The sequence below is a fragment of the Podarcis cretensis genome (genome assembly GCF_951804945.1).
Source record: "Podarcis cretensis genome assembly, chromosome: 2".
Taxonomy (NCBI): Eukaryota; Metazoa; Chordata; class Lepidosauria; order Squamata; family Lacertidae; genus Podarcis; species Podarcis cretensis.
The window spans coordinates 112,233,897-112,246,546 of record NC_137171.1 but is presented as its reverse complement, the minus strand read 5'-3'; the positions used below and the strand labels follow the sequence as shown (position 1 = coordinate 112,246,546).

The 12,650-nt window shown below is 43.5% G+C and overlaps 3 protein-coding genes across 3 annotated transcripts in view; 2 read left to right on the top strand and 1 right to left on the bottom strand.

Moving 5' to 3' along the window:
• The window catches only part of LOC307208849 (C-type lectin domain family 2 member D-like), a 54,251-nt gene extending 47,989 nt beyond the window's left edge, over nucleotides 1-6,262 (top strand). The window contains exons 7-10 of the mRNA XM_079963850.1: nucleotides 4,605-4,792; nucleotides 4,904-5,010; nucleotides 5,590-5,693; nucleotides 5,986-6,262. Coding sequence (XP_079819976.1) covers nucleotides 4,605-4,792; nucleotides 4,904-5,010; nucleotides 5,590-5,693; nucleotides 5,986-6,047 — 461 coding nt within the window. The 3' untranslated portion in view covers nucleotides 6,048-6,262. The remainder of the gene's footprint in view (nucleotides 1-4,604; nucleotides 4,793-4,903; nucleotides 5,011-5,589; nucleotides 5,694-5,985) is intronic.
• LOC307209007 (C-type lectin domain family 2 member E-like) overlaps nucleotides 1-12,650 on the top strand; it is a 52,674-nt gene that overhangs the window by 20,049 nt on the left and 19,975 nt on the right.
• The window catches only part of LOC307208983 (killer cell lectin-like receptor subfamily F member 1), a gene marked incomplete at its 5' end in the record, with an annotated part of 61,456 nt that continues 57,326 nt past the window's right edge, over nucleotides 8,521-12,650 (bottom strand). Inside the window, 2 exons of the mRNA XM_079964051.1 lie at nucleotides 8,521-11,064; nucleotides 12,338-12,447. Coding sequence (XP_079820177.1) covers nucleotides 10,944-11,064; nucleotides 12,338-12,447 — 231 coding nt within the window. The 3' untranslated portion in view covers nucleotides 8,521-10,943. The remainder of the gene's footprint in view (nucleotides 11,065-12,337; nucleotides 12,448-12,650) is intronic.

Sequence of the window (12,650 nt, the reverse complement as noted above, 5' to 3'; positions counted from 1 at the left end):
GCGATAAAGCATTTCCTTGTCAAACCGTATGCATGGGTGCTGAATGACCCGACCGCCCCATGCGGCCACTCTATGAGCCACCGTGCGCTCCACAATCCTCCTAGCTTTGTTCACAGCCACGGGTTTTTCTGCATCCCGCCAACATCGCCTTTCCAGCAAAGATGACCAGATTATTGTAATGTTTTCATGGGATGCCCTCAACAATTCCAAGTCATTGATAATGTTCCATATCAAGTCCACCCCTTTCCTATACGCCAAGTCGTTCTCGCTCAGCTGGATGACCATGGCACTGGGTGGGCCCTCAATGCCACTCCCACCCAGGGCTGCCACTCTACGCACCACCGCCCAATGCCAGGCTTTCCTAGCCCTGTTTATGGCTATCGGGCACCTGCAATCTCTCCAAACCCGCCTCTCCATCCACGAGGCCCAAATAAAATAGTAGTGACGTTTGGGTAAGAGGCCTTAAGTTCCTCCAAGTCACTAAAGATATGCCACATCAAGTCGACTGCCTTTCTGTAAGCTAACACTTTTCGCCTAATTGGATAACTAAAGCATCTGGGGGCCCCTCCGCCGCCGCTCTGGCCCTAATAGCGGGCAACATTTTTGGCCCAGCGCATTCTCCTTCGAGAGATCCAAGATATATTTATGTAGCTAAGGTGCGGCCCGAGACCGGAATTGATGGCGCGGACCCTGGCCCAATGCACCATGCTGTGCCCGATTATCCAGATGCGCGCCCTCGCAGCTCCTGCACCCTAGGTCCCCATTAGCGGCATGGTTTATATCCCAGTGGACGGTGCAGGGCCTATACTCCAAATATGCATCACAACGTCACCTGAAAGCAAAAGAAGGTAACAAAGCCAGGTCAGGTATACTGTGAACAATCACAAGGTCTTATGAATATATCCTTTATATGCATCAGACTTCCCTTAATGCATCAGACTTCCACTGCCCCCAAGTCCTTCATCCTTTCAGATGAGAGTCCCAAATGCACTGCTGTGGTGGCGGCCCCAATCCGAAAGGAGTTAACCGTGAATTTAGCTGAGGGTAAACCTCAGGCAGCAATCGCCCTTCGCATAACGTGCATGGACTGATGCCGTGCAAGGCCGGAGCCATCCCAATGTTCGAGGAATGGACCTGAGACGGTTGGTCCCATGTACATGAATTGTTTAGTGTCCTTTATTGCTGATCGGTTTTGGAACATTGGACATGCAGGACTAAATTGGATCTGAACAAGGTCAGGTCTCTCAAACTACCTCGGGCAGTGGAATCTGGTTGGCCCTTACAAACCACTTCGCCACTGCGCATAACGCCAAAGGCAATGGAGTATGCAGCTGTAAATAACTGGGCCTTGTCCTCGGACCAACAGATACTTCTTAATTTTCTTTCTTCTTGTTTTTTTTTTAATGGTTTATTATTATTATTATTATTATTATTATTATTATTATTTTACATTTATTTATTTATTTATGAATTAGCATAGAATGTCATAAGTTAAGGGCCTTCTACCATCACTTTTAGGAGGCTGCGGCCTGCGCCAGCCCCACAGTGCCCTTCACACTAAGAAGGCCACACCAGGGTCTCTGGATTAAACAACCTTACAGAAAAAAGAGATTGCCGCCTACTGGATGTTTAAGAGTCTTTGCTGCACGACCCAGCACTCTCCAATGTACCAAGTATTGCAGAGCTTCAGCCTTGGTAGGAGGCGTGTGAAGCTTAGGATTTTTTAATTTACCTTGAGGTGTGTCAAGCGTAGGGTTTTTTTTTTTTTTTTTACTATTATTATTATTGTCATTATTATTATTATCATTATCATATTTTATTATTATTATTTTATAAGTTTGCCTTGAAACTCCATAAAGTCCACCCAAGCCCTTTTAAAAGATCTAAGCGTGGGCGGGGCTCCTGAAGCTAATACTCCCTTCAGGACATCATGTTCCCAAGGCTCCAAAGGTGCTCCCGGAATGGCTGTGGCAATTCGCTGCACCTGTGCATCCGTGATGCCCTTGTTAACCCCAGGGGTAAATTTGTTAGAGAAGTAGATGTTTATTTCTAAGCACTAAAGGTCAAAGGTCCGGGACAGGTTTGCCACTCTAGGAGTGCGATAATTGTTTAGACGGGACACTTCCCGAACTGATTCTTTGGTTTGGGGGGGGGGTTCCCCGAGTTAGGGGGTAATGAAATGAGGATCCTGAGGCCATAAGAGAAACTCTTTGCTGCCTCTATTTTTAGGGTATCTATCGAGAAGGGTTCTAAGAGGTGAGGGCTCAACAGAAGAGAACATCCCAGTCAAGGGCCAAATTAATACCAGTTTCTGGCTGTTCTTTTTGGCGGGTCTGTGAGCTTTTCAAGACCCCTGATGGAAATGCCCCCTGCTGCCCGGAAAAGGCTGTTTACCTTTAAAACACGAAGACGCTGGGTGGTTACCTAGGCACTTCTCACATTCATGCACATACTTACAATTTGGCCCTTGGCACACACCCGTGTTGTACTCCCAGCAAACCTCATGGTGAGGGACTCGCTTGGCTTCAAATTTTCCGACTTTCCTTTTCCCACATAGGGACCCATATGCTCCATCCAGTAATTCTGGTCGCTCGGAACGCAGCAGGTGGTGGGCAGCAGGAAGCTTTTCTGAATCGTCCTCGGCATCAGAAGGCTTACTTCTTTTGCTCTTCTTGGCCGAATGCTTCTTCTTACTTAGACTTCTTTCTCCCTTCCACAGTATTCCCTGTGGAATACTGGGAAAGTCTGGGGTATACTGAGAGGCAGAAAGGTTATAATTGTAAGCATGAGCCCTACCTCCCGAGGATCTGTCATTGGAAACCCAGGGACACGTAGACTGTAATTATGTGTGAGGATGCATAAATGGATTGCTACCCGAATGTGGAACCCTAAATAAGGAGGCCAAAGTGCAAAGGAGCTCCTCACTATTTCGGAAGAGGCTGTAGTGACCATGGGCCTGAATTGTTGGTAAAAGGTTTCCAAAGCAGAGGAAACACTGACTAGGCCTGTGGGTTGCAGGGCACAGGAGGCTACCCTAACCCATCTTGGACACAGGACCCACTGTTGAATCATTGGCTGCTCTCAGCACTGCTGCGGTGGCCGCAGAGGTGCCAGGGCGGTCCACAACGTTAGGTGGCGTATCCGGGATGCATTCTTGGGTGAGCGCAAGAGGTGCCGCTGCCACCTGGCCTGCGGGCCTATATTGCCTATAAAATGTCTAAAAAGCATTGAAAAACTGTGCCAAAGTATGTGGGTTACTAGGCACTACGAAGGCCTGAGGCCCCTCTTGGTTCCCTTATGCCCCCCCCCCCCCAGATACAGCAGGCATTACAAAGCCTGGGACCCCTCCTGGTTCCCTTGTGCCACCCCAGATATAGCGGCATTTTGAGCAGACATAGTTTGATACCCTTAATTAGCCTGGTTCAGTAAAATCAACGCCAACTAGCTTGGATTATATGCGTGAGCTGCGAGCAATATCACAGTAGTTCAGTATTGTCTGCACTGGTGAGTTTAAAGGAATCAAAGATGCCTAACTAATCTCCAACAAATTGTATTTAGCTGCAAACAATATCACCGTAGCTCATTATTATCTGCACTGGATAGCAGACCAAAATACCAGCCCACACCTCAAGCAATGTATTTAGAGGAATACTGAGTCTATAATAAACAGAAGAGCACCTTTGATAATGTCAGCAGCTATGCAGCAAGCTAGAGGTAGAATTATACATTGTAACCCAGCAATACAGCAGTGAAAAATGATAAGTTGACTTATGCAACAAACCTATAAGCAAAGCAAAGCTCCCAAAAGCCCTTAAGCACTATTATCAAAATCAACCAAATGATTTAAAATTGCCAGATTAAATATATCGTGATCCCACAACCCCCCCTCCTCCTGAAGATCGGAAGGGGCATTATCAACAGGCCACCTGCTCTCACAGATCCCCTCTCCTCAGCAGCTAGAATAGCTTTATTGGTGTTCAGCTGAGGTAGCCTGGAAGCAGTTGCAGATGGGGGCCCACATTCAGGCAAGGTAGACTTCATGTACTGTAATAATAGACCAATATGCACACACAATACACACACAATTTCAAGTGATTTACATTGTATGATACAATTCTAATCAAAGGCCTGTCTCAGGGAGAGTCAGCTAGACCTTGGCTGTGTATTTCATGGATAGTCAATTGAGGTCGACTATCTATGGTTGAGCCACAAGAGAAGCTGCTCCATGTTCTGCAAGCTCCTGAGGTTTTGGACAGAGATGGGCACTGGGCTGTCTGCCCTCCCTCCTACCCTCATTTCCCCACCCTTATCCAGCCCTGCCTGGAGATGATGGGGGTCGACCGGAGACCTCCTGCACACAGTTTTTGTGTGGTGCATTTGCAATTACATTGTTATACTGTATTTTTATGTGATGGTTCTGATGATGCTTGAGATGTGTTCCCATTTTCTTTGTTGCAAGCTGCTTTGAGCATGATTCCTTTTGTGGAAAGGCAGCACATAGATATAATGTTGATGAGTGGAGTACATTGCCTGACCTTTATTTTGGGTAGGACTGTTTATGAGCCATGGATAGTGATCTGCCTCACTTTCTGATACCTTTCTAGGGAGAAGCACAGTATTGCCACCTGCCCTACCTTCTTCCACTTCAGCTGAATGCTGTCCAGACGGCTGGATTGGCTACCAAAGGAAATGCTACTATTTTTCAGACAGTGAAGGAAACTGGACTTATAGCCAGAATTACTGTGCCTCTTTCGATGCCTCTTTGGTTGTGATTGACTCCCAAGAAGAGATGGTGAGTGGAAAGATGCAGAGCAGAGTCTGCACAGTCTGCAGCCCCAAATGGAGTTGATTCTCCACTTGGATGAGGGTTGGAAATGTATTCACACTTCTTTTCTTTATTAAGAGTTTCTTGAGACGACACAAAGGTCCTGCTGACCACTGGATTGGTCTCCAAAGGATGGATGACCAGGAACCTTGGAAATGGATCGATGGCACCATTTTCAATAACGGGTGAGATCTCTCTCCCCCCCCCCATTGTGTGTCAAGAAATAAATGTCAAAAGTCCAGAAACTAGAAATTTGGCAGAACCAGCCATTTAAATGGCTATGCAGAATATTTTGCTTTTGAAAAAATCTCTCTCTACACACACACACACACACACACACACACACACACTTTTGAATTTATTCAGGAGGGAGAACAGAGACATAGCTACAGTGGTCGGAGCCTGGGGGCAGGGGGCGGCTAGCCAGGATTTTGCCCCAGGTGAAGCCTTCATAGGGGTGCCATTGAGTCACCCAGCCTGAGTGTGTGTTGATATTTCCACTCTTCTGGTCAGGGGTTTTTATACCATTTGCTGAGGCCCTGAGCCAAGATCACATAGTCTAAAATGTAAATGTATTAAATTAATATAAATGAAGCTGCCTTCTGCAGTTTACTTCAGGTGAAAATTAGCTTCCAGGGCTTCCTGTACATACATTGGGGGGGAGGTGTCTCTTTTCAGGTACATACATTGGGGGGTCTCTTTTCAGTTGCATGGTCTTATACTTGTTCTTAGGGATACTATTTCTACATTCTGTTGCTTTTTAGGTTTGAAATCCGGGGAGGAGGAACAGGTGCTTACTTAAACCATCTGGGTGTTGCTAGCGGCACCAGTGGAAACGAAGAACTCTGGATCTGCAGTAAACCTGTTGGTAAATGAGAAACAGCACAGGCTTCTAAGTCATGCAGATCACACTCAATGAGGTATGCATAATGTGCTGGCCCCCTGTAGTCTCCACAACCAAAGAGAGTGATTAGGCTGTCCACCCTGGCTATTGAATCTGTAGGTGTTGATGGAGGAAAAACCTTACTTGATTTCGTTGGGTGGTCCAGATTTTGGGTTTGGTGCAGATTTGCATTTTCCTGGGCAATGTTGGGAGAGAGACACAGGAAACATGTCCCTCTGTGATGTGATACAGCTCCTCTTCTCTTTTGTATCTGCAGATGTGGCAGTGGAAGTGCTGGTCTGGCCCTGCTTCTGTAATGGACTGGGTGAGAACCAATAAACTGAAGCTTAATCCAGATAAGATGGAGGCACCGTTAGACGGCTGGATGGATGGTTGCCTTCTCTTAATGTGACAGCAGACGGTCTGGGAATCAGCATGTCTTTACAGGAGTAGAATGTGTCCTTTTATTTAAAATGCATCTCTGGGTTATTTGTGGGGCATGGGAATCCGTTCATTTCCCGCCCCCCACCCCCAAAATTGTTGGGATTCAGAACTTACTGGGTTAATTTGTTCTGAGTTGTGCCTCCCATTCTGACGTGTGGAAGGAGGGAGGAGTTCTACTTGTTGTTCTCTCTTGGTCTCTGAAGGAGACGGACGCCATGAATGCTAGCAGTCCAGGAGAATCTGAGAAATGCTGAGCTGTAAATATTTGCTGCAATAAAGAACTGATAAATTTGGACACACAGGTGCTTGGTGTGTTTGGATCTGAAACAGACTGCAACGGTTTTTGTTCCGCTGTGTTTTTACTCTGCAAGGCGAAACCGGAGAGAAGCAGGTCTGCGCAGCTTGGCTCACCTGGGAAGTGTGCCGGACCGCTGTAAACTGAGGCTAATTGGGGCTATAAAGTAATTAGCCAACAGATCTTATCACATAGTCCGGCCCCCCACAAGGTCTAAGGGACAGTGGACTGGACCCCTGCTGAAAAAGTTTGCTGACCCCTGTAATATCTCCCGCTTGGACTACTGCAATGCGCTCTATGTGGGGCTACCTTTGAAGGTGACCCAGAAACTGCAATTAATCCAGAAGGCGGCAGCTAGGGTGGTGACTGGGAGTGGCCACTGACACCATATAACACTAGTCCTGAAAGACCCACATTGGCTCCCAGTGTGTTTTCGAGCACAATTCAAAGTGTTGGTGCTGACCTTTAAAGCCCTAAACGGCCTCAGTCCAGTATACTTGAAGAAGCGTCTCTGCCCCCATTGTTTAGGGGGTGGAGGTCCAGCTCCAAGGGCCTTCTGGCAGTTCCCTCCCTGCACAAAAGGCCTTCTTCAGTAGTGGTGCCTGCCCTCCCATCAGAAGTCAAGGCAATAAATAACTGACTTTTAGAAGACATTGGCAGGCAGTGGCTCCCCATTTGTAGAATGCTTTCCCCGGGAGGTTCCGCTGGTGCCTTAAAGGGAATTCTTCAATTAACAATATCACCCAGTAGTGCCATAATGCTATCCTATGGGGAAACTTCAGATAACCACTAAAAATCAGCCGTTTCACTTATCTTCCTCATTTCAATGGTTGTTTACTCTTCTCAGGGAGGGGGAGGGGGGACAGGAACCATGATGCGGGCAGTCCTCAGTCCGCCATTATCCTTCAGATGTGGTGCAAATGACTTCTGACAAGCACAAAGAGTTCGAACAAGACTGAGTGTATGTGGGGAGGGGGGCTTGTTTAATTTCACTGCACACTGGTGGTGTAGTGACAATAAAGGGTTATTATTATTATTATTATTATTATTATTATTTATTATGTGCCACCATACACACCAGATACACCTCCCAGATGTCAGACCAGATATTACCAGTCAAGATAAGGAGGGCAGGTAGGGTGAGGAAGGTGTGAAAAACCCATCTCCAGAATGGAATGCAACCTGGCCTGAACAAATAAAGGTGCTAAGTCGTATTTTCACGACAAAGGGATATGTATGATTGAGAAGGGCATGTCTGGATCTCAGATTTCTCTCTGACTTCACTCCTGTGGTACGTTGGTGGAAAAAAAAAACCCAGAAGCTTTCCTTTTGTCAATTATAGGAACAGAACTACCAAATCTGTATAGAAACTTATTCATGTATGCGACTACAGCGGCGAGAATGTTACTTGCCCCAAAATGGAAAGAAGAAGAAATGCCAGCAAAAGAAGGATGGATACAAAAACTTACGGAATACAGTGGTACCTCGGGTTAAGTACTTAATTTGTTCTGGAGGTCCATTCTTAACCTGAAACTGTTCTTAACCTGAAGCACCACTTTAGCTAATGGGGTCTCCTGCTGCTGCCACACCGCCGGAGCACAATTTCTGTTCTCACCCTGAAGCAAAGTTCTTAACCCTAGGTACTATTTCTGGGTTAGCGGAGTCTGTAACCTGAAGCGTATGTAACCTGAAGCGTACGTAACCTGAGGTACCAATGTATGCAGAAATGGCAAAACTTACCAGAAGAATAAGAAATCAAGATAACAAACTTTTTTTTAATAAAAGAATGGAAATGGTTCATTGAATATTTACAAACAAACTGTAAACAGATAAGAACATTGGCAGGATTGTTGTAATAACTTGCAGTTTTATAAGAGTATATATTAAAAGTAGATGGATAAATGTGTAAATTAAGTTAATTTGGGGATGACGAAAATATTAAAAATAAATTTAAGGAACCGCAGAAGGAGGGGGAAGGAAGTCAAGTTCTGAAATGTTCAAATGATTGTAAAATTATTGACATGTATAAAATTGAAACTCATTAATAAAATAAAATAAAAGATAAACATTAAAAAAAAGACACCACTCCTATGGTGTGTGCGATGTTTTGATGACACTGTGTGAAATGTGTTATGAGAAAATTTGAGAACTTTAAAAAACTCATGTGACCTTTGTTCAGGGCTCTTTCTTTTTTGCTTGCCTTAAAGGTTGGAACCTTTGTTGCAACAAATAAAGATCAGGCCTATTGGCTGCTGGTTTTCTTTTTCATTGCTTTGCTGTAGTCTCTTATTTTCTCTGACCGATACAGAATTCTCAGGGCTAGACTCTAGCGAAGTTGGGAAATGGTTTAAGTAGTGTACCCCAATATTTGGGATGTGAAGGGGGAAATATAAACTGCAGAGGAATTCCTGAGTTAGCCTTTGGGAAACGACCTGTTGAAGCTAGGGCCATTAAGGATCAACAGAGGGCCAGGAGGAACCAGACAAGGGTGTCCACTTCCACCTTTGCTCTTTAATATGTGTTTAGAACTCCTGGCATTAGATAGCATTGTGAGATTCATGAAGGAGTTGAATATGCTTATTTCAAAGCCTCATTCTAGTATTCCTAATTTCACGAAAGCAATGGATGATTTGGGTAAAATATCAGGATACTCAATTAATTAATTGGTCCAAATTGGAATGGATGCCAATAGGTGAAATTCTAATTACTCATCATTTAAACAATACCAATTCCGGAATTGTACCAAATCTATTCAATACCTAGGTATGTTAATACCAAGAGATATAACTCAGTAACAGTAAACATAAATGAAATAATAAAAGAGTCTTCACTAAATATTGACAGGTGGGAACCATTAAACCTTACTCTTGGGGAAAAGGTGCATGCTCTCAAAATGAACATTACTCCCAGATTTCTTTATGTCCTGAGAGGACTTCCAGCTTTTATACCTGGGTCATATTTTCAAAAGATAAAGTCCCTGTTTAGGAAATGTCTTTGGAGCTCAAAAGCACTGAGGATATCTATGCAGAAAATACAATTACAAATGAAAGAAGGTGGATTTGGAAATATTGGAGACCTCCTGATGGTCTTAACTTCCTGACATGGGCAACCTTAGAATATACATATATAGCACTTTTGGTTGCTGGGACAGCATTAGAATCAAAAATATTTCAGAAATATTTGAAATTTCAGATGACTCTTGAAATAATTCAGTTAGAAAACTGGGTTGTTGTAGCTAATAAAAGCAATTTTGATCCATTTTCCCATGCAAAACATACTCTGTGGGGATATCCTACTCTAAAAATTGGAATAAAAGATGGTAAGATGGAAAAACTGGATGGAAGCATGTGTATTGATCTTGATAGATGAAGAATATGAATGTTACATGTATGATGTTCTAAGAGAAAAGTATCACCTGTCCTATGAGGCCCAATGGCAATATCTGCATCTTTCCATACAACATCTTTTAACAGCCTCATCTCAAATGTTCAGTGTAAAGAGTGCATCTTCAGCATTCACCAGAAGCTATAAAACAGTGCCAGTATGGGGAAGGAGTTTCGCAACCTAGGGACTGCATAGTGGCCTAGCTTGCACGATGGTCTCATGACCATTCAAACCATCTCCATAATGAACCATTCTATCTTGCATCTGCTTCACATCATTTTTAAGCTCTGCCAAGTCCTTTTGGATCGGCTTCAGAACTTGTACTTGAGCCAGTAAATTTCAGTAAACTAGTATTAGCGTCCTCCACCACCATTAGTGACGCTGTTGGACTTGAAGAAGAGCCTCTCATTTCGCTCTAGTCGTCATGGCTACATCTCATTAAAAGAAATAATATATAATGGGAGGTTTTATAGACCCAGTAATCAATGACTTTGTCCAAGCAGTCCAATAATTCAGTAGTTTGAAAGCTTGTTAGTCTGGAGAGGGATGAGAAATTTGCTTTCAACAGGTTTTGGGGAACTGACTGCTTTGAATGAAAGGGATGGTGCTGTGCTGTTTGTATTGTAATTATTGGCCAGGTTTGCTGTTTTGTGCTGTCAAATTCTACAGCTGATCCTCAACTTTCACTTCAAACAAATCTTTCAGTAGCCAAAATATATCTACTTCGAATTCCCTTGTTATCTTTGGATTTCACCTAGAGGTATTTTGCTGAAAACAGAATCTTTTTGGTATTCAATATCTTTCAATTTTTTGTGTTCCTGGCAAATAACAAAATTTCACATAATTATTATCTGGCCTTTGTTCTGGGCTCTTTCTTTGGTTTTATTTGCAGAGGGTGTCCTGCTTATTTCGAAGATTCAAATCTAGTATTTCTAATTTGATGAAAGCAATTGATGAATTGGGTAAAATTTCAGGATTTTACCCTGAGGTATTTTGCTGAAAATAGAGAAATGGCTTCCACAACATTCTCGGTATTTGGTATCTTTAAAAATTGTGTGCTCCTGGCAAATAACAAAACCCCACATAATTATTATCTGTATCAAGCTTAAACATTACAGTAAAAGAGAGTCTTTCTGGCAAATCCATCTAAGTTCAATACTGCAGGCTTCAGCGACGAGTTCAGACTTTATCTTGCCACAGTAGTTCCCTTTGGCATACTTTGGTTCTGGAAATCTGTGGAAGGAAAGGGTAGAACCGGAGGTCAGGACTGAAGACTGTTACAACTATCCACCCCTCCCCACATTCTTAATAGAAATCAGGGGTGTTCCCAAAATGTGTAACAAGCTGTCTGTGTGTATTTGAATCGTTCAAACATGCATGAATAGTGTCAAATTGGATAGCATGAAAAAGTCATTATTATTATTTATTAAATTTATATACCACCCTATACCCGCAGGTCTCAGAGCAGTCCACAGGGTGCAAAAGTCATGTGTGACTGATAATGGGACCCAGCCATCTTACCCTTTTACTGCCCCAAGACCAAATATTTTCCTTTGAGGCATGGGAAGGAGGGTTGCAGCAGTGGTGGAGAATCCACCAGGGACCTGGGCATACTTTACATCCCAGGAACTAAAATGACCAGCCCAATTTGCCACCTAGGGAGAGTTGATGAATTGATGTAATGGGGCAGATATAGGAGCTTGAGAGCAGAGCTGGCTTCCTTGTTGGTATTTGGACCTCAGCACATTCCCAGCAACAATGGATGTGCAACACTCTGTATTAGTCGGTGACTCACCTCAACCACATTAAGACTTTACAAAGCCCAACTGGTCAGTTGGTCACCCCAAATTAAATGAGATGGGGGGGGGGCACCTGTCATTAACTGCTAATAACCTTCCAGTTCTCCCTTTCTTCTCTCTCCTCTGATTTTCCTCTAGGACCGAAAGAACTTCTGGCCAGTTCTTTTTGAATGTAGGTGTTATGTACTGAAGTTCTCACCCTGGGCCAGCAGGGGGATACTGTAGATAGTTATGCAAATAAGGGATCGAAAGTGACATTCAGTGATTGGATAGTTTTAGAAAGTTGTTACAATTATGTGTACTGGAGCTCTATATAAGCAGGCTGACTGATCCTGTTCAGTTCTGTTCTGGCCTCTGAATAAACAAGAGCTGTTTGAAGAATCGCTGTGTCGTCTGATATGTTCACCCACAACTTAACTGTATGTATGTGTTAAGAGTGACAAAAAAGTCTCCCTCTTTTACAGTGCATTTCCAACAGTTCTTATTTTCCATTTTGTACATCTTTGCTAGTTTGGTGGGTGTTAAGTACCACCTATAAATGGAATTTGGCAGCGTCTCTTATACCAGTCCCTCTCTCGGCATGAGAATGCTGGCAAGCTGATTGGAACCGGTGCAGAAACCAGTGCCTCAGTTGCACACCCAAATAATCTGAGCTCTAAAAACTGCATGATATTTTGCTTAGGTTAAAAACAATGAGAAGAACTCACAGACTCTGATCAAGCTGGGAGCCTGTAATCCACATCCATTTATTCTCTGCTAATGATAGTGACAGTCCGATCCAGAATTTTGCATTTTTTGTAATGTTTTTTATGAAGTCCTGTATCAGAGAAAATGCATTTTTGAAAAAGATATTTGCTGATTTTCAAACTGATGGCATCAAAACAAAGATTAACATAAACTCTACTATCAACCTCACCCTCCTGAAAAGACTTTCTAAATAAAAAGAGGAGTTGGGCTACAGCTACATGAATTTGCTTGGAACTTACTGCTTTGGTTCTCACTAGTCAATCTCCCCAAAGC